General features: G+C 37.3%; 2 protein-coding genes across 3 annotated transcripts in view; one reads left to right on the top strand and one right to left on the bottom strand.

The window, feature by feature from the left end:
• The window catches only part of LOC149618757 (glutamate receptor ionotropic, NMDA 2B-like), a 522,592-nt gene that overhangs the window by 260,526 nt on the left and 239,387 nt on the right, over nucleotides 1–22,679 (top strand). The gene's annotated exons all lie outside the window — the stretch shown is intronic.
• On the bottom strand, nucleotides 13,511–17,477 carry LOC149618764 (uncharacterized). Of its 2 annotated transcripts, XM_089853892.1 has the most exons (11): nucleotides 17,344–17,477; nucleotides 16,313–17,232; nucleotides 15,956–16,245; nucleotides 15,450–15,489; nucleotides 15,308–15,384; nucleotides 15,159–15,216; nucleotides 14,929–15,090; nucleotides 14,676–14,847; nucleotides 14,362–14,582; nucleotides 14,002–14,300; nucleotides 13,511–13,926 (listed from the first exon to the last, which is right to left on the bottom strand). In XM_089853892.1, the coding sequence occupies exons 3-11, from the start codon at nucleotides 16,027–16,029 to the stop codon at nucleotides 13,695–13,697; spliced, it is 1,335 nt and encodes a 444-aa protein (XP_089710018.1). In that variant the 5' UTR covers nucleotides 16,030–16,245; nucleotides 16,313–17,232; nucleotides 17,344–17,477; the 3' UTR covers nucleotides 13,511–13,694. The 2 variants fall into 2 exon arrangements, with proteins under 2 accessions (XP_089710018.1, XP_089710019.1); XM_089853893.1 differs by having other exon boundaries at nucleotides 15,687–17,232.

Here is a 22,679-nt window from a genome sequence, read left to right on the forward strand (position 1 = left end):
GGGTTCGGGTCGGGTCGGGCAAAATTAATTTCAAAATTTTCGGGTTCGGGTCGGGTTTTCATGTCCTAAAATTAAAATCGGGCCGGATCGGGTCGGGTTCACTTTCTATTGGGTCGGGCTTTTTATAGATCAGCGGTCCAACCCGACAATTTAAGGTTGGAAAAAATACAACTCAAGTCTCACAAGTTTCGGGCGAGAAAGTGGGAGGAGGCCGCAACGCGCTAGATGCTAAGCTCAAAATACGGGAATACTCCGTTCCATAAAAGAGGGTAGAATAACAGTAACAGTTGACAAAAAAATGTACAGCTTGGCAACGCTGTTAATGCACGGCGTTTCGGTAATCGGTTTCGCGGCTAGGGTTCGGCTACTTTTATGATTCTTTCTCTCGTCTCGGTTGATTCGGCAAGCTTCGTTTTGAATCTTTTTGTAGTGGAAATTCAAATAATTGAACGAAATGCGTTCAGTGCACAAACGACATACATTGGTTTTGTATAGCTATTAGCTTGAACGTGTAATTTGCAGCACAGGGTCAACGCTTGGACCACGTCGAACCAACCTGAATGGCACGACTCTATCCATCCTTACTTTTGGGCCAAAAAATTTAGGAGAAAATGAATCCTTAATTTAATGAATTTTTTATGCGTCAGAGGTTTTTGGTCCGTTTCCGATCCGAGCCCGTTCGTGAATTTCGGGTCGTGACGGGTTTTTTAAATTCCATAAAAAATTTGGGTAGATTTTGGTCGTTCTCGTTTTCAAATTTAAGAAGTTCGGGCCGAGCCGGGTTTGATTTTAGTTATTTTTTTCGGGTCGGGTCGGGCTCATTTTCAATAAGGTTGTGTCGGGTCGAAATCATTTTCAAATTTAATAGGGTCGGGTCGGGTCGGGCTCATTTACAAATTTAATAGGGTCAGGTCGGGTCGGGTTTTTATTTTAATTTTTTTTTTCGGGTCGGGTCGCGTTAAGTTTGTAATTTTAAAGTTGAACTCGGGCCGGGTCGGGTCGAAAAGAAAGTCGACCCGACTCGTCTCTACTTTCTGGCGTCAGAACGGGGCGAACAAGCTTGTCGGTATTTCGCGGTTGGTTTGAATTTAAAAATATCTAACGTACTTTTCTTAATTTTAAACTATTTATTTCGATATTTGTTGTTTTCCACATAATTTTAGGCGCATTTTCTTAAACTAAAACTGCCACCATCTAATAATAGTCGTAATAGATTGAGAGTATCCCTATAAGCAAATACTTCGTAGTATTTTCAGTATCAACTCCTTACTTTACGTTGAACAATTTGAGGTAAAACTCATCCATTAACTTGGACAATTTGACAGTTGCCTCTAGGGATAGAAGCTCCTAAAAGACAGATTTTATATTTCAATATCTCGATCGGTTAATATGAGTTATTTTTATATTACCTCGCATACTACAATGGGAACACTTACGTAGTTTGCCGCCCTGAAAAGAATGAATATTTAATATTGTTATACCTTCAGGGATTATTTATGCTAGAAGCTGAAAACTCTTATCAAATAACTTCTATTACTTGTATTTGAAGAAGAGATCTTCGCTGTTATTAACTTTGATCAAATTCATTCCAAAAACATTCTCACAACTCATGGCTTCTCAGTTGTGAAATCTGTAAGCGTAAGTCCGATGTGGAAGTGCTGGCAATTTCACAGGAATGAGCTGAGGATTTAGCATTGCTCGCGAACGAACTGAGAATACGTCCAGATGTTAGTTTATTGTAAATATTGGATTTCGTTTGTTACGTGTTTGGCAAACTTGTGAAAAAAATGATTCTTTGGAAGAATTATTTCAGGAGATGCCTTAATTTCATGCATATTTGTTGAAAAGTACCATCAAGAAGTGCCAGCAATGTTATACAATCGAATTGATTTTGAACGTGCGAGAATATGTTCAGATGTTTGTGTGATGATTGAATGCCTGTTAATATTGAGTTTCTTTCGTTAAATGTTATGCAAACCTTTTTGTGATCATTGCAGTACAGTTTCGAATCGGCCGTTTCATTTTGCAAGTTGCATTATCCCCCTCACAACGTACCCTTGTAATTGATTTAAACATAAGTTTATAAGATACGTTCGATAAGTATGACACTTTCTATAATTCGAAAGGCTAGAGATTTAATAAGAGGTAATTCGAGAACGACAAGCGAGATTTGACTACACGCGGTATTGTAGTCCATATTCCTATTTAGTCTGAACTCTTTTCTTTACCTTGACTTCTCGGTCTGAATCAAAACTTGTAACCAATTTTTCATCTGCTTCTACCGAAACGATTTCTCTCAATTTTAGTGTACGCGGTTTCAAATGTGATGACAATATGAAGGTGTTTGTGACAAATTTCAAAGAAGAGAAAGTATTTCCGAAAGATACTGACCTCAATGTCAAAATGCCTGCAACGGTACTAGTCGAGTTAAAATTTAAAAATCAGAATATATCCAAATGCTAATTGGGTATTTATTGAATACCTCATTCTGACTTCTTTTTTGTAAAATAGGCGATTTTAAAAATGACGTTATAAGTAATTTCAAAGCAACTCTAAATTGTTCAATTATTGAATAAGTTGTTTTAGTGGAAGCGACTTTCGATGTTATAAAGAGAATTGTTGCCTTATTTTATTTGCAATAGACGAAAACGTTTACTATTGAGCAATGCACGCGACTAGGTGTTGAGAACATGTCCAAATGTTTCTCTATTGATTGAGCCACGCCTGTCAATATTTGGTATAATTGCCGTCTGACGTGTTTTATGCGGAATTAAAAATGAAGTTATTTTAACTTTGTTATATGTTAGCCTATTTTCATGATAGTTTGTGCAGTCTCGTGTTTTAAATCGTTCTATCCCCCCTACTGCGTTCCATTTTATTGACTTAACACAACCGGTAAAGTTATGTTCCCTGCCACTCCCATGTATATATTAAAAATGAAGTTATTTTGCTTTGCTATATATTGGGCTATTTTTATGATTGTTTGTGCAGTTTCGATTCGGCCCTTTCGTGTTCTATGTCGCTCTATTCCCCGTACTGCGTTCTCTGTTATCGACTTAATACAAGCGGTAAAGTTATGTTCACTGCCCCTCCTACGTTAAACATTTAATTTCCAAAATAATTTCACATCACTCAAAGTGTTTTCTTAGCTAAGATTAGTTTTCCAGTCAACAATTTTTTGATCGTAATATTTATAAAAAGTGCATGAAAATAATAAGTACATTACTTACCTAAAATAATTAGTTAATTATATAATTTTCAACAGTTGAGTTGCTTATCGTGGAACTCACATTTAGTTGTATAGCTACAATTCGATAGGCAATGAAATTTGACTTCGAGTCTTATACTAGCCTAAACAGAGCGTTTTAGCCACATCTTATATACGATGGGCTATTATTTAAGTCTCTATGCCACTTGTGGTAAGAAACTCGATACTTCTCGAGTATACTCGCGCAGGCCTACTTTAAATCAATAATGAAAGCATTTCTTTTGTCAACCGAACAGTAAATAAAACAATTCCGATGCAATCTATGACGTTACTTTTAATCAAAAACCTGATGAAACACAAAATATTCCGAGATCATTCTATCACTTAACCCAAATTGTTACGAAACCCACAATTTGATGTCTTTAGCTGACACCAAATTATTTATCTTATTTACAGTAAAAGAGCTTTATAGATTTGGAAATTAATGCTTTATTTCAAGTAGTGGTCGGCGTTTGGAGAAGATAATCCACAGAATTTTGGTTAATCAGTTATCCATGAATAATAATCAGATAATTATTCGTGATTACATTGCATTAATCATAAACTTCCCGTGGATAATTTCAAATTATGAATAAAGATAAAACAAACAGATATTATCCTATCCAAATGCCGACCACTAATTTCAAGTTCGTTAAACTGCAGCACGGTCTAAATAAATATAACTCCTTGGTTGTAGGCATATTGCATATGCTAGAGAAGAAAGTGCGTAGAATATGGCGAAATAACATTCGACAGAAGAAATTGCATCGGGTCTGGAGGGACATTATGAAATAAAACGGTACAAAACGTATCGGATCGAGAAGTATTAATGACTGAAGAAGTTGCATCGGAGCAGGAGAAAATAAATAGATCCAAGTCATCAAAAACAAGTTGGAAAACCAAAATTAACCTCTCCGAGTCGTAATGAGGGATATCTACCTCCAAATACAGAAATAAATATAATTGATATTAATTATTATAATCGTCAGTAATTTACGTTAATTCTAGTTAAGTCGTTTTAAGAAACGTTATTCATAAAATCATTTGCTATTGTTGACGACTGAATTCAAACCTATGCCTCTTAAACAATTTTTGGAAGTTTAGGGCAATAAGTTGGCCGATTTCCAATAACGGATAAGAAAAGCCGCAATTGCGTGAACCTTTGGTGGAAGCTTTGCCCATCGCCGCTTACATCTGATCCCAAACATGATAATAGATTAGTAGCCAATATTGTTTTCTGTAACTCCGGATATTTCAAATATGTTTGCTCTGATTTGCCTACTGAAAACGCGGAAACAGAGACAAACACACACATCCAGTGTATTACCTCTCCGCGACGTCATCGTCACTCGGAGAGATAATGAAGGATTTTTGTATGATGTGGATTTTTGTGTGATGTTAATTTTAATGTGTAAAGAGTACAAAATATGCATTAGACATGCTAAATCATGTTTTCATTGCGCAGTTGTTTCAGATAATATACCAACATTAAACAATAAAGAAAGTGGTTTAGTTGTAATAACACGGACTTCAAAAGCGCTTTTAGTTTAAGCTATAGACTAGTTTGATTATAACTTCGGAAATGAAGGTTGCTGTGGCAATTCCCATACCGTAGACTAACAGCAAGAATGTTCCGTATGTTTCGTTGATTTATATTGATGAAAGTCTTTTCATTGGTTTTTTCCAAATCACTCTCGAAATGTAGAAATTGTTTTTCATAAATAAATATTCCGTAAATTTTGTCTCGGTGGCCACCATCATTCTAAAATGAAAGTTGTAATTACTCATCAAGGAATGCCGTGCAATCAAAATGAAGTAGTTCATTCCTTACCCAAGAGTAATTTGCTCAATATACTCAGGGCACCTTTTCGCTTCGCTACTGACAGGAAAAACGAACAGCAAATTTTTGATTCGCTTTGCGTTGAAGTAGAAAACCAATTTTCTGAAATCTGCGTCGCCTTCAAGAAGAACTGACATAATATTTTCAATGTAAAATTGTGGAACAAAAATTCCAGTTTTTCCCAAATACGCATTATAATAATGATCAACGTTTAAAGTGTCATCTACATAGAAATATTCCACTCTCGAAGCCAGGGACAATTTTGGTTCATTTTGCACTATGGACGTTTCCTAATATAACACCGCCATTACCATATATGGCTAACTTCATCATTGACAACATGGCTTACCCATTCCTTGAAAAAACCCGCGGCGATATCTGTTGGGTTAAATTGAATTTTAGCTTTGGTGTATTTACTGAAACTTTCCAGACTGTCGATCAAGATGTGTTCGGTTGAGTACAGTTCCGTTTTCAAGGCGGATCCCATGAATATTGAAATGATTAAATTAGCAATCAGCCACGAACCGATTGTGATCCTCCATGAAATGCATTTCGGAACCCGATTAAAGGCTGGAACATAACTTGAAATTATCTTTTGGAACTTGTGCAATTTGGAAAATAGTCACAGGAGAAAGTCAATCTTCACTAAACTAAGTACTTACGCTCGAAGAAAAATATGCAAACGAAATCCCATGTGAAATAAAAATGGTTTTGAATTTTCCGACGAATAGATGTTTGCACTTGACGTCGTCTCTGACCCAGGTTCGTAACAAATCCGGAAAGCTTCGCAAGCAGCGGTAGAACGACGACGCACGTAACAAGAAGGTATGAAACCTGAAATATTAAGTTTATCATTCGAAGAATTCGCCATAATTCTGGTGGCAAATTGTTTGAAAAATCATATCTAACTGTAGAGTCGATGGTAAAGAATGACATGGAATATTTTTCAACTTCAGTCGGTGGCCCAGTTATTAAAAGGAGCTGTGATGTCAAGAACACTGGTGAATAGTACCAAAAATTGTCCTTCGCAATGTCCGAAAGCTCCACTGGATATAGTACACCCAACATATCCTGAAGTATCCAATTTAAATCCTCTTACCCATGAGCGTGCGATAATTATGAAATTCCTCGTGTCAATTGAATGAAGTTTTTACCTTAATTTGTACGATGGAGGTTCCATTTGTTGTTAATTCCCCATAAGGAAAAGGATTATATTCCAATCTGGGTATTCGAAACGTTAAAAATTATGTTATCTTCACAATTAAAGGAATACAATCAATCTTTGTTTTGGACTTAATTTGGATAATTCATTACCCTTCTACGTAACCAATAGTTAATAATCAATAAACCTGAAAAATCATAATGTTTACAAAAATCTCCTTAAATATGCGCTGCTGATTTTACAAGTCACTCTTTCGCGTGTAGCTAAAAACTACCACACACGTCTAGAGCAGAGCTCTACATAAGGCTCTAGTCAAGGCATTAGACTACTAAAAAAAAATGCCTTGACTACTAAAATAAATCGAAATCTGGGGGTTCACTAGTCAACTTGACTAGTAAGAAAAATGTCCCAAATATTCGTAAACCATGCGTCTCACTAGTCAGTGACCACTAAAAAAAATTGGGATAGGGGGCTCACTAGTCTAACTAACTAGACTGCTAAAAAATATCCTTATGTAGAGCCCTGGTCCAGAGTTCCCTACATTCTCCTATTTCTAAACGACCCCTTTTGACGTATCAACGCCGATAACAAGCTTGTTGCTATTTCGCGGTTGGTTTGAATTTCAAATTATCTAACAATTTTTGTCGAGCTTTTTTTCATCCACATAATTTTAGGTGCTGCCGTAATCTAATACTTGTCTTAAAAGAGTGAAAGTATCCCATTAAGCACATAATTTCCGGTATTTTCAGTTACCAGAATCAGTATCAACTCCTTACTTGACGTTAAAGAATTTGAGGTAAAACTCATCCATTAACTTGAACATATTTACAGCTGACTCTAGAAGTAGAAGCTCCTAGAAAACAGAATATACAGGGTGTTTCTGAAAAGTCCATCACAAATTAAGGGGCGTGTTTATGGGACCAAACTGAGCGGAAAGTACCAAAGAACATGGGGTGTACAACATTTTGTTACGGAGATATGGCCTTCCAAACATTCGCCCCTAAAACAAGGAAATATCCAAAAATGAGGAGTAACACTTAAGACCGACTAACCAGCTTGTTTAAAATTACTAGACAATTTCAATAGCCTTTAATCGAACAATTGATTTCTACCTTTACTAATCAGAAGCGTATAAATGAGTAGAAGTATGCCTACGGTGGTAATGTAAAATTAATCCCAAGTGACATGATGTTTCAAGATCTTCCCAGCACCAAGTAAAATGGTTCTGATTGAAGGGACTTTTATTAGCACAGCGTAAACAACGTTATTTTCAGGAATTAGTCCAAATGTCCACGGGCGGCATTACAAAAACGAGGCAGTCTTTCGAATGATACTTGGACATGTTGGAAGATCCCTGGCTTGTTCCTGTTATCTCAAACCGTAAAAAGCTACGCAAATCTTCATCATCACGGACAACACTCTTGTACGTTAGGTATGACCTTGAGAAAACCTAAAAGGACATCTCGAATGTATTTGAAAAACCCATCTCCAATTAAGGGGCGTGTTGTTTGTTTCCAACAGAGTAAACTCGCCCAGAGAACAATTACAATGCAGAGCCACGTTTCGGCGTTAATGGCCCACAAAGGTGGTCCCAAACAAAAGAACAAACTTTAATTTGTTTCGTTCAGTAAGTATTTCATGTGTCATAGATAAAACGCCATGATTAATGCACAAAGAAAATGTTATTGACAAGTTTTCGGACCGCGATGCTGAAATGTGGTGGTGCACCATCGTGCATGAACCACATTCTGTTTATTAAACCTAAGGGTACGTCTTCGAGTAGTTCTGGTAAATCGTCCCGTAAGAACTACAAGTAAGCCACACCGTTTAACCTGGGCTCTAGGAAATATGGCCCAATTAAATTGTCACCCACAATACTACACCACACGTTTAAGCTGAATTGTACTTTGTGAATTCTAACGCAAGTTGCGTGTGGTTTTTTCTTAATCAGCAAACCAATTGGCGGCTGCTTGTTTTTGGATCGTCCTCGAAAATAGTGAGAACTTCGCCTATTCTTAAAAAACAGAGCACTAAAACAGAGCACTATGTTTTTTAAGAAAGGAATAAAAGAGGTTTCACGTACATGTGTTTGTTTTATTAAACTCATAATTCAACGAAGTCTGTTACAATGCCTTTCTTCACAAATGCCGAATATGCGGATATGCACCTAATGTATGGACTAGCCGAGGGGAATGCCGCTGCAGCTGTACGCTTGTATCAGGAAAGATTTCCGCAGAGGCGACTACCAAATCGACTGACGTTCGAGGCTGTGGACAGACGTTTGAGGCAAGATGGACGAATCCAACCGGCTGGACCTCAACCTAGAGCGAGAGCCATCCCAGAGGCCGTAGAAGACGAAGTTCTCACCATTTTCGAGGACGAGCCTGAATCAAGTACCCGCCAAGTTGGTCGCCGATTAGGCGTAAACCACACGCTCGTGTGGAAAATCCTCAGAAGCCACCGGTTTCATCCTTTCCATGTTCAAAAAGTTCAAGGTTTGAATCCAGCGGACTACCCACGACGCACGGCGTTTTGTCAGTGGTTTCTGGCTAAAGTAAACGATATCGATTTCCCACGGGATTTGTTGGTTACTGACGAAGCTAACTTTTCACGGGATGGTATTATTAACTTACATAATAAACATCAATGGTCCCAGCTAAACCCCCACGCAACTTGCGTTAGAAGTCACCAAGTACAATTCAGTTTAAACGTGTGGTGTGGTATTGTGGGTGACAATTTAATTGGGCCACATTTCCTAGAGCCCAGGTTAAACGGTGTGGCTTACTTGCAGTTCTTACGGGACGATTTACCGGAACTACTCGAAGACGTACCCTTAGGTTTGGTAAACAGAATGTGGTTCATGCACGATGGTGCACCACCACATTTCAGCATCGCGGTCCGAAATTATCTTAACGCGACCTTCCCTTTGCGGTGGCCTGCTCGATCACCCGATCTGAACCCTTGTGATTTCTTTCTTTGGGGCCACCTGAAAGACTTAGTTTATCAGACTGAAGTGCCCGATGTTGAAGAGCTACGTCGACGAATAATTCACGGCTGTCAAACAATTCGCGAAACTCCAGGCATTTTTCAACGTGTAAGGGAATCATTTGTAAGACGTGCTAATGTGTGCCTTAACGCGGGTGGTGAACACTTTGAACAATTTTTGTAACTAGTTGCAATTAAATGTTAAAACTTGTCAATAAATTCATTTTCTTCGTGCATTAATCATGGCGTTTTATCTATGACACATGAAACACTTACTGAACGAAACAAATTAAAGTTTGTTCTTGTTTTTGGGACCACCTTTGTGGGCCATTAACGCCGAAACGTGGCTCTGCATTGTAATTGTTCTCTGGGCGAGTTTACTCTGTTGGAAACAAACAACACGCCCCTTAATTGGAGATGGGTTTTTCAAATACATTCGAGATGTCCTTTTAGGTTTTCTCAAGGTCATACCTAACGTACAAGAGTGTTGTCCGTGATGATGAAGATTTGCGTAGCTTTTTACGGTTTGAGATAACAGGAACAAGCCAGGGATCTTCCAACATGTCCAAGTATCATTCGAAAGACTGCCTCGTTTTTGTAATGCCGCCCGTGGACATTTGGACTAATTCCTGAAAATAACGTTGTTTACGCTGTGCTAATAAAAGTCCCTTCAATCAGAACCATTTTACTTGGTGCTGGGAAGATCTTGAAACATCATGTCACTTGGGATTAATTTTACATTACCACCGTAGGCATACTTCTACTCATTTATACGCTTCTGATTAGTAAAGGTAGAAATCAATTGTTCGATTAAAGGCTATTGAAATTGTCTAGTAATTTTAAACAAGCTGGTTAGTCGGTCTTAAGTGTTACTCCTCATTTTTGGATATTTCCTTGTTTTAGGGGCGAATGTTTGGAAGGCCATATCTCCGTAACAAAATGTTGTACACCCCATGTTCTTTGGTACTTTCCGCTCAGTTTGGTCCCATAAACACGCCCCTTAATTTGTGATGGACTTTTCAGAAACACCCTGTATATTTCAATATCTTGATCGGTAAATTTGGGTGATTTTTATTTTACCTCGCATACTAGAATGGGAACACTTACGCAGTTTGCCGCCCTGAAAAGAATAACGAGTTAAAATTGTAATAGCTTCAGGGATTTCTAATACCAGAAGCTGAAAACTATGCATGTCTTTATTCATTATTTGAATCAATTAACTTGTATTACTTGTATTTGATGAAGCGATTTTCGCTGTTATTAACTTTGGTCAAATTCATCCTAAAAAAATTGTCGCAACTCATGGCTTCTCAGTTGTGAAAAAACTATTCTTTTAAAGAATTATTTCAGGAGATTTCTTAACTTCTTGTCTCGTTTGCGTTAAAGGTTAATTTGTTGACAAGTCGCATCGGGATGTGCCAGTAATGTCGTACGAATGACCTTACGATTGAGCATTGCGTGCGAACTAGCGAGAATATGTCCAGATGTTTGTGTATTGATTGAACGCCTCTAAAAATTTGGTTTCCTATGTTACATGTTGGGAAAACTTTTATCATCATTGCAGTACAGTTTCGATTCGGTTGTTTCTGGTTCGCAGTCACATTATCCCTCTCACAGCTTCCTCTACTAATTGATTTTAAAACAGGTGGAAAAGTATCGGTTGCATCCGGTCTCACGTATTTGGTTTACACGCTATTATTTACTTCAACTTTTCTGTCTAACTAAAAACTTGTAACGACTTTTTGTCCTACTTCTACTGAAACGATCTCAATTTTAGTTTTTGCGGTTTCAAATGTGATGACAAAATGAAGTTGTTACCTCATTGTCAAATTACCGGTAACACGTTAAAATTTATAAGTGAGAATATATGCGATGGATTGTGTGTTATAATTAATTCAAAAATGACGCCAGGGGTAGGATATCAGAGGGATCAACAATGCGATGTAATTCCTGTTTCAGGTGAATTATTTTTTAAACAGTCAATTCTAGTTCAAAATATTTATGTATCTCACACTGGAACTTACTGGCTGTAATCCCTTTTATCATGAATTCATTTACTAACTAGTAACTAATTTAGTAAATGAATTCATGCTTTTATTTAAATTATCCTTCTTTCAATAGCTTTCACTAGGCATATGTCCATTTTCTTGCCATACACTGAAATATCTACATTGTCTTCTACCGCATCCATTTTAAAAACCGAACTATCAAGGGATAAGGCCGATAAATGACGAGCGTGAATTTTGAAATTATGAGCTGTGGTACAAGGAATCCAGCTCTTCCCAAAAATGCATCCCTGTACTTTATAATGTCTAAGAGGTCTTCTACATTGGCATATTCAACTCTCGAAGCCAGGGACAATTTGGGTTCATTTTGCACGATGGACGTTTCCTAATATAATACCAAGATTAACAATAAGGCACTTTTATCCACAAAACATTAAACGTACCCATTCCTTAAAAAATCCGGCGGCGCTGTCGGTAGGACTAAATATAATTTTAGCGTTGGTGTATTTGCTGAAACTTTCCAGACTGTCGATCAAGACGTGTTCGGTTGAGTACAGTTCCGATTTCAAGGCGGATCCCATGAATATTGATATAATTAAAATAACTATCAACCACGATCCGATTGTGATCCTCCATGAAATGCACTTCGGAACCCGAATAAAAGCTAAATCAGAATATTATGGAAGCCTTAAAGTTTGCAAATTTTGCCAAATAAAGAATTACGATTTTTAGATGTACTTACGCTCGAAGAAGAATATACAAACGAAATCCCATGACAAATTGAAATAATTTCGAACTTTTCGACGAAGAGATGTTTGCTCTTGACATCTTCCCTGACCCCTGTTCGTGACAAATTCAGAAAGCTTCGCCAGCAGCGGTAGAACGACGATGCACAAAACAAGCAGATATGAAACCTGAAAGATACATTTTATCTTTTGAAGGTTAGAGTATCCGTCACACTTTTGATTAAAAATAGTTAGAAAAATCATATGGCACCGTATTGTCGATGGTCAAGAAGGACATGGAATATTTTTCAACTTCAGCCGGTGGTCCAGTCATTAAAACGAGCTCTGATGTCATTATTACTGGTGTATAATACCACAGTTGGTCCTTTGTAATGTCCGAAAGCACCACGGGAAATAGTACACCAACGTATTCTTATGTAGTCAATTAAAATGATATAACTCGTGAATCACGAAATTCGTCGTATCAACTAAACGATTTTTCTTCGAATTATTACCTTACTGTGTACATTGGCTGTTCCATTAGTAGTCAGTTCAGCATAAGGAATAGCTAAATGTTCAATTCTGGCATTTTGAAACACAAAACGTGTTTTGAAGATTACATGCATCGCAAGTGCTAAAGTCAGTCCCAACAGCTTACTTTACATTAAATATTTTGAGATAAAACTCTTCTATTAACTTGACCAATTGCAATAATGACTCTAGAGATAGAAGTTCCTAATAGACAAATATTCCACACCTTATAATCTCCATTGTCGATTTAAAGCGATTTTAAATTACCTCGCATACTACGACCGGAATACTCACCCTCTTTGCCGCCCTGAAAAAAGAATTCATTTTCTAATGGCTTCGAGCAAAAACTGAACTGTTTAAATTATTTGGTAATTTAACCAAGCAACTTTAATTACTTGTATTTGTAGAAGAGATTTTCGCTGTTATAAACTTTGGTGAAATTCATTCCAAAAAAATTCTCGCAATTCATGGCGTCTCAGTTTTCAAAGGTCGATTTTTTTTTTAAAGAATTCTTTCAGAGGACATAAATTTCGTGTTTTGTTAGCATAATGATAATTATAAAACGTAAATCTTTGGAAAGAATCTCACCTGTTTCTTCAAAATGCAGACAAAGTAATATGTGGGAATTTTTCCGTTTGTGAACTTTCTTTGGAATATGAGCTTACGACTGAATATTGAAGGATAATAATTAGTGAGAATGTTTCCAGATGTTTCTGTATTGTTTGGACCACGGCTGTAATTATTTGCTCTAATTGTCCTCTGACATGTTTCTTTGGATTTAACATTGGAGTTAATTATTTCTCTTACATGTTAGTCTTATGTAAATGATTATTGTAGGAAAGTTCCGTGTTCTAAGTCGCATTATCCCCCCTCATTGCATTCCCTTCAACTGACATAGAAACTGGGAGAATATCGTTCGCATCCCCCCCCCCGCTTCTCATATAAATTGTATTTCACGTCTTCTGAAGCTAGGTCCACACGTACACAAGAATCGGTAGTAATTATAAAGAAGGGTTTTCTTGAATATTTACAACATTAGTGTTAATTTATTTGTGTTTAATTTTAAAGAGTACAAGCATTACATTTTTTACTGTATATGGTATTAGACATGTTAAGCAATTATTAACGCAGTTGCTGTGGTAATAATCGTGGATTAAAGATAACCGCAAGAGATTTAGTAACATTAACGAGGATTTTACTAAAAACGTGTACACTCGTACGTAGAGGCTAATTTGATGATAACTTCAGCAATGAAGGTTGCTGTGGCAATTCCCGAACCGTAGAGGAACATTACGAATGATCCGTATGTTTCGTTGATTGACATTGCTGAAAGGCTTTTCGTCGGCTTTTTCCAAACAACTTTCGAAATGTAGAAATTGTTTTTGAAATACAAGAAATCCGCGTATTTAGTCTCGGTGAACAACATCGTTCTAAAAAAGACAAATTAATTGGACATTTCTCATCGTGAAGAGGACCAAACGGGATGAAAAAAAGCTTTTCCTTACCCGAGATTCATCTGCTCAATAAACTCTGGGCATCTTTTCAATTCGCTACTGATAGGAAAGACGAACAGCAGATTTTTGATTCGCTTTGCGTTGAAGTAGAAAACTAATTTTCTTAACTCAGCGTCGCTTTCCAGAAGAATAGGCATAAGACTTTCTAAAAAGAACTTGGGGATAAAAATTCCAGCTCTTCCCAAATAAGCGTCCAAATAATTTTCATCGTTCAATAAGTCTACTACATCCCCGTGTTTGACTCTCGAAGCCAAGGACAATTGGGGTTCAATTTCCACGATGGACTTTTCCTAATAAAACACCTCAATTCAAAATTATCCAATTTTAACCACAAAAATTAACATAGTTTACCCATTCCTTAAAAAAGACTGCGGCGTTGTCAGTAGGGCTAAATATAATTTTTGATTTCGTATATTTGCTGAAACTTTCTAGACTGTCGATGAAGACGTGTTCGGTTGAGTACAGTTCCGTTTTCAAGAAGGAACCCATGAATATTGAAATGATTAAAATAGCAATCAGCCACGAACCGATTGTGATCCTCCACGAAATGCATTTCGAAACCCGAGTAAAGGCTGGAACATAATTTGAAATTATTTTTTGGAAACTGTCCAATTTGGAAAATATCCATAGGAGAAAGTCAATCTTCACTAAAGTTAAGTACTTACGCTCGAAGAAAAATATGCAAACGAAATCCCATGAGAAATTGAAATGGTTTTGAATTTTCCGACAAATGGATGTTTGTTCTTGACGCCTTCCCTGACCCCAGTTTGTAACAAATTCGGAAAGCTTCGCCAAGAACGGTAGAACGACGATGCACGAAACAAGCAGGCATGAAACCTGAAAAATAAATTTTTCTGTCGAAGCTTAGAGTATTCGCCACACATTTGGTGAAAAATATTTATAAATGTCATATCGTACCGTATTGTCGACGGTCAGGAATGACATGGAATATTTTTCAACTTTAGCCGGTGGCCCAGTCAATAAAAGCAGCTCTGACTTCCAGAACACCGGTGAATAGTACCAAAAATAGTCCTTTGCAATGTCTGAAAGCTCCACGGGAAATAGTATAGCCAAGAAATTCTGAAGTTTCCGATTTCAATTATCAGGAAATTAATCGTATCAACTGAATTTGCTTTCTGAATTTTTACCTTACTGGCGGTTTCATTTGTAGTCAGTTCAGCATAAGGAATAGCTATAAGTTCAATTCTGGCATTTTGAAACACAAAACGTTTTTTAAGAGATAATCGCGTCATAATTAGTATTTTCAATTAATCAAAAGTCAACATTAACACCTTACTTTATATTAAACAGTTCGAGGTAGAACTCTTCTATGATCTTCATTAATTGCGTTATTGAATCTAGAATTAGAAGCTCCTAACACATAATTTTCCACAATTTATTATCTCGATTGTTGATTTTAACTTAAAGTCTTGCATTACCTCGCATACTCCGACGGGAACACTTGCGTTCATTGACGCCCTGAAAAAAGAAATAATTTTCTAATAGCTTAAGGCATAAACTATACTATTTTTATTATTTAGTAATTTCAGGGATAGATTTATTTTAGAAGTAGGAATGAAGAACGGTTAGTATTTACTTCAGCCCGACTCATAGCACAGAAAAGCGCCCCTCCCTCCAACACGTAACGAAAAGTTTAAATTATCTTATTGGCTCACTTAAATTACGTTTTGACGACGTTGTTGACGGGGAAGGCGAAAAATACGTAATTCCTTTTTACCTCTGTCGCTTTGACCCGCCTCTTCTTTCATACCCCTCCGTCCCGTGGAAGGGGGTCCGGGATTTTGACGCGCGCCTCTTCTTTCATACCCCTCCGTCCCGTGGAAGGGGGTCCGGGATTTTGACGCGCGCCCAGATTACTCTGTTCTCCATTCCTGCTTCTAAAATAAATCTATCCCTGATAATTTGATCAATCAACTTGTATTACCTGTATTTGGAGAATGGATTTTCGCTGTTATAAACTTTGGTAAAATTTATCCCAAAAAACTTCTCGCAGCTCATGGCTTCTCAGTTGTCAAAAAATAATTCTTTGGAGGAATTCTTTCAAAGTATACCTTCAAATTTATTTTGTCGTTTGCTAACTTTTTGAAAATTTCAAAGTGTTAAGTCCCTATTAAAAACTGTAGTCAACGTTACTTGCACAGTTGAAACTATTGCTTTGATGTTTTGCCTATAAATGAGAATATATCCAGATGTTTCTGTATTTCTGAAATGCGCCTGTAATGTTTGGGTTTAAGTTATCTCTGACATGTTTTCTGTGCAATTAACGATGTAGTTTATATACTTTCAAGCGTGTTAGGCAATGTTTTATGATCAATAATGGAAATTTTCGACATGGCCATATTGCACTCTATTCTACTGAGTTAATTATGTGTTTATATTTTTCAGGGCAGTAAATTGATTGAGTGTTCCAATTCTAGTTTCAAAAAAATCGCTCAAGTTTTTTTGGTAATTGTGATATTTAAATGTAAAAAATTGTGTCCTCATTACAGTTGTTCAAGTTAACTGATAAGTTTTACTGCCTTTCAGTAATACATAATGCGTGTACTTATGAAGATAAAATATTGGTTTTAAATGCTCAGATTATTAACTCAATCGTCTCGATTATTTTCATAACTTTCAAACAATCATGGGTAAAGAATTTTAATTTTTACTTAATAAAATTTTGTCGGCAGTATGACCTACTGTTTATTTCCCTCGGAGCTTTTGAACATTGCGAAGGATGTTTCTTAGTACTTTACACCGGTGTTCTCAACGTCAGATATCCATCGCAGCTGAAATTGCAAAAAATACCATGTCCTTCATCACCATAGTTATAACAGTCCACCATTAATTTAGAAGCAACTGCTCATCAAAAAAACGAGTACTATATGGAAACGAATTTTTATTTTGGATAACGAGTAATATTAGTTTGACTTTGAACGAGTACTCGATTCGAATTTAGTTTTCGATTCATATTCGATTCAGTTTGAAAAATCACTATTCGCAAAGTCCTAATTATACCTTTTGAGTCTGGATCATGATCATCAGGGTAACTTCTATGTAGAGTTTGACTTGTTGGTTAAAATCACGTTTTAATCTTAATCACACCTCCATTAAAGTATTTAGTTTCATACTTACGTTGTTACGGTTACTTATGACCTGATTGATAAGTTTAATAGTCCAAGGTGTTAGAAAATCTCTGACGTATCATAATCGTTCTCCCTTAAAAGAGAAAGTTAAGCCGCTTCCATCAACATTAGACTCGCAATAATCTAGGATATGACGCTAAAAACGTAAAAATCCATAAAACAGATTAACAGGAAAAGCAATTACCATTAGTTACTGCTATCCTTTCTAAACCCACGTCGTTTTACTTTGGAAAAAGAATATCGCCAAAATGCTCCTGGCTCATTTCTTAAGCCTAACTTTGCCACTTCCAATATACCGGCGTGGAATTTAAAGATAGGTCAACGTAATGTGAAAGATAATCGACCAGAAGAATATATGTTTGTGATCCGATCATAAACAGATCTGTGCCAACCATTTCCCATGGTAAAGCGGGGTACCGGGTGTGGTGTCATGCTCATTGGAGGATTAGCCCGTTGCAATATGGCCGCCGATTCAAAGTAAAAAAGAATAATGATAATAACAGCTTTTCTGGTGTAAGGTTATTGGTGTATTCTACAGATCAGATTAAGACGGCTGCAATCTAATGGTGTCGCCTTCTGGTGAAAAATATATGTAGCTTAAGACCGGGGTGAATCCGTTGAACCGATCATTACTGACGTTTTAGTCACGTGGCTAATGTGGTTCCTCCATTTTTTCAGTGTTTCTTTAGAACGTTGATTCCCCCATATGCCCCCACTATCCGCAAGAGGGCGAATTAACAAGTATTTTTCTAGTTACTCCCTCTATATTTCGTCCTTTACTATTGTTCGTCCATGCTCCCAGCATCCTCATCGTTTAGGTAGTCCTATGATTCAGTCGCCCTCTGTGTCTTAAAAACGGAAGCTAACACAAGTAAAATAGGGAAACGCAGCGGCACTTGCCACGCCCCTACCGAACCCAAAAACTTTCTGGGAAACGTTCATTCAGGGGTAAATAACGAAAGGAGTTAGAGACGCTAGCTTCCGAAGTGTAGAATACATTGGGACTTTCAAACGTAGACACAGAAAAGAGAAAACGCCTCGGTCGCGCTGTCTATAATTCAAAATAAGTATAATATTTTCCAACCAATAGCGTGGCAGCAAAGTTTCGAAAGTCATGCTGGGATATCGATTTTCTCCTGTCTGCTAGTTTTCGTCTGCTTACGACTAAGTGACAATTAGGCTTAGAGTAAAGTTTATTCATTAAGGTGCACTTGAATTAGAAACAGACAACTTTAAAGTTGGTAAATTCCTTATTCGATAATGAAATGGAATTAAATTTCGTTTTTGCATCCTTCAATACAGTTTTAGTTGTTTTAATTTCTTTAGTCACAGATACAGTCGATGATCCTGATCCTACAGTTCCCACTGGCACTGACTCGGAAAAATCACTAAGCCTTGGCTCACTGGGCCGACTCTGTAACCACGCACTTACGGCAGAACAAGTTTCAACACATTTTGATGATTTCCCCGGCTTCAAATTGCAAATTGTTGACTTATCTTTCTTCTTTAAATCGCTGTTTACTCGCGATTGAATATAATAATTATATTGGGTTGATTTATTAGACGACTTCACAACAACGACACCCGCCACTTTACTTTACCCAGAGGTGGATTAGGGGAAGTTATGAACGAGCCATAGGGCTCACTGTGGGAGCATTTTATTTACGAGAGAGAGAGGAAGAGGAACGGCTGGGTGGGTTAAAATTTCTCCCCTCTATCAACGGAGTAAGATTAAGGTCTCTACCTGGTGGATGTTAAGAGAAGTAACACGGGAAATTGAGAAAATGGCCTCCGAAGTCGAGCTTGAAAACTCTTCGCGATCTATTATGAGTATTAACAGCTCTAAAAGTTATGAAGAAGTATCAACTCAATGTAATTTTTATTTAATTGGTCAAACAAAATATGAGAAATAAGTCTGTAGGTTGTAACATAGATAAAAAACCGACAAAAAGTAGCGAAAAATCGGAAAAGATAGCTAAGCTTTTGCCGCGCTTTAAATCGGTTTCAACCCAGTGCTTGACTTTAATAAACCCCGTCACAATACCACCAAAGAAATCGGATGTTGAACGGAAAGGTATTTACCCTGCTTTGGAACTTAAAAAATGGGCCACCAACGCTACTCTAGTTTCAGAGGAAGTCACAAAATAGCTGAGATCATTTTTTAATTGTTCTATTAACTTCTTAATAATGGGAAAGTCCGCGCCTCCCGACGATTGTTCCATTTCTAACTATAAACGACTCTTGACTGAGTAAGCCTTGTACATCATACACTAAAGCAGACGCTATTTTCAATCCGTTAGGTGGCGATATCGTTACCCTGCTATCCTCGCGAATTCTCTCTCATTTTTTGGGGGGGCTTAAAAATAAAGAGTAGCTCTATGTTCCCCCATCGCTTTTATAAAGCATTTGCCCATCCAGAAATTCGGTTTCTTTCGTAACTTCCCCTAATCCACCTCTGCTTTACCCAGAATACCTTGCGGCGCGAGATTTTAAGGCAAAACTTTTAAGATTCTGGTCTTATTTACAATACAGTTCCAAAGATGGCACTACGTTAGTTACAAATTCTATGACGTTTCAAGGTCCCACTGTATTCTACACTACGGAAGCTAGCGTCTCTAACTCCTTTCGTTATTTACCCCTGGTTCATTGTTGAGCATATCCCACCAACATCATATTCTCTGTTCCGAGGAATTGTTTTACCATCCCTTCAAGTTAGTTAAACTTACACCAGAAGTACATAATGCTTCTCTTCGAGAGAAGTATACCACAAAGCGTGGCAATTGTAACAAGATGCTTCCCAAGATCAGAACATTTGAGTAATGCTAATAAACCGAATCACGTGCGCGATAAATAGTTCCCTCATCATTACTCTATTAGCGCTTAGCTATTTGCCAAGGTGCGTGCGCTTCTGGGTTTTTGTTCCATGTCAAGACAATCAAGGTCTGTGGGTTGACTGCTGAGGATTTAATACCAAACAGTTAAAGAATTCACCACACGGTACGATGCCTATCAGAAGTTTGATCAGCGGGAGAGAAAACAAAAAGGATGCATGAGCCTGGGAAGAATCATGTTACATAACTAAAGTATTAAGAGGATACAGAGTGTCATCCTTCTTCAGTATTATCCCCTTCTACTTACACGTATACCCTTTAGAGTTAGACAACGTGAATTGGCCTAGATTGTGAGTGGTATACTTATAACGGTGGTTTTCGTACTTGCAAGCCTTGGTGACTGAGTCAAGCCAAGCTTACCTGTCAAATAGAACGGTTCACGGTCATTAATCTTGGCGGCTTTTCTACTTTTTTCTTTATAAACTTGGGATTAATCGCTTTTTCTTATACATTTGAGCTACATTCTCCAAATGGGAGATGTAACAAGTACAAGGGTGACAATGAAAGATTGCCCCGGTATCTCCCTTAGCCTTCTTTTTGCCTTTCTCGAATTGTGTCAGAATGGAGGGTCAGTGGTTGGGTCAATCGGTCGAATGGCCGGGCCTGGTTTGTATTTTAGGTTAATTTCAACAGGGCAGAACATTAGAGTGGATATTCATGGTTCAGTTTTGGAGGTTCCTAATGATTTTCTTTTTAATTGATAAAGGAACTGTAAATCAGGCAGGGACGGGTGGGTAATAATTATTTGAAATACGTCAAAGGCACCAAGTGACGCCTTGATACAAGGACTCCATCCTTAGCGGGACAGGACACCTAGTGCTTGTTTTCGATAGATTGCAGCGCCAATTCCCCGAAGTGCTAGTTTTCAACATAAAACGAACTAAGCTTCAATGAACCACGCCTTTCTTCAGTCACGTGCCTATGACGTATTTCATATAATTTTCATCGAAACGCCGACGCTTCTTTACAAACCCTTCAAGTATTTTTTTGGCGATCCGTGCATAGTTAGTTTATTGGAATAGATCAATTTATTCCTACCCCCGAGTACCGGAATTTAAACAGTACATTGAAATTTACAGTGACCTTGATATCCCAGAAACCTGCAGGTCTTATTTATAATATATAGATTTATAAGCGCTGTTGAAACATGAAATGACCTTGATGCGCTAGAATCTTAATCTCGCCTTTGTGCAGTTTTTGTGTTGACAAATCACCCAGTTATAATAATAAGATTGTCTCAAATCAGAAATGCAGAAAGGAACACGACGTTGTCCGTCACTACATTTTTGTTACTTTTGGGCCGCCATTGTAATAGATGACGGTGTGTTTAACCCCAAAATGTCGTAATACTCGAAACCAGTACACAAAATATCAATGTTTGAAACATAAAATCAGCCTTATTCCGAAGGGAAAGCCTTTATTTTAACATTTGCAGCCGCCATTTTTCAAGATGGCCGTGAACTTGAAAAATGTTTCTTAGTGCGTACTTACCACATAAGAGGAAGATCACTGCAAAATTTCAGCCTTCTAGATAAAGCAGTTTGGGTTGGTCCTCAAGAAGTGATATCTAGTTTATTAGGGGAAAGGTATAAATTCGCCACATTTCCAGCTTTATCTCCAGTCCAAACGACGTAGGTCCGGAGTTAATCCCCGCCTCTAAATTACAATCAGCATCTCACTGGTTCTTGAAAATTGACGTCAGCGCGACACGAATGACGAAAATTGCGTATTTTCCGACTGAGGAGAGGCGAAATAGCCCGGTCTCCTTTTTCGTCCCCCCCCCCTTGTATTTTGAAAGGGGGACTGGGACTATGGCTCGCGAATACTTAGGCATCTCATACCTTCTCCCTAATAAACTAGATATCACTCCTTGGTCATTAAATATTAGTCAGTCAGTCATTCGTGGCTTTTACTTTATTCAAAAAATAATATTAACATTCACCTTCAACCCCAGAACAATGAAACTGAAAAAGAAAAAATAAAACATAACCACAATTTTCCATTTAAAAATTTAAAGAAATCAAAAGCTGAATTCGATACATGTTCGACTCTTATTCATTCATTTTTAGTTTATTTAATCTTTCACCCTCAACTTCTTTAAAAAGAAAAAAAAACTGAGAAAAGAAAGAATAGTTTAATTAAATTACCATACATACAATTTCAATCATTTTTTGGGGTTCGGTTATTCGGGCATTCTTTGCTTTGAAACCTCAACTCCGTATCCGGCATATACCGTAATTTCTTTTCCGCCTTTCAAAACCTAACCCCTGCCCCCCCCCCGGGAACATAAAAACCGAGCTTTCTACAACTCATAGAACTTTCCTTTAGCTCACTGTTCTCTGTCGAGATAAAAAACCTGGAACCCTTTTCCAATTGCGTCCTGTCTAAAGTAGATTAATTCTAAGTTAAAAACTTGTCATTTATTCTTTTGTTTAGGGTTTTACTTTTACACCGCGTTAATGTTTTCTTTTGTACTATAATTCTTTTGTGGAAGTTCACGTCAAAGGGTTGAAAGGTCAAATCAGGAAATTCTTAAATTAGTGCAAAGTGTTTATGGAAAAGTATGGGAAATTTATAAAATAGGAAAAAGTGTTAATGGAAAAGTATGGGAAATTTATATATTATGGGA

The sequence above is a fragment of the Phalangium opilio genome, unplaced genomic scaffold, assembly GCF_054372755.1.
Source record: "Phalangium opilio isolate 3A_F unplaced genomic scaffold, DU_Popi_V2 ptg000209l_1, whole genome shotgun sequence".
Classification (NCBI taxonomy): domain Eukaryota; kingdom Metazoa; phylum Arthropoda; class Arachnida; order Opiliones; family Phalangiidae; genus Phalangium; species Phalangium opilio.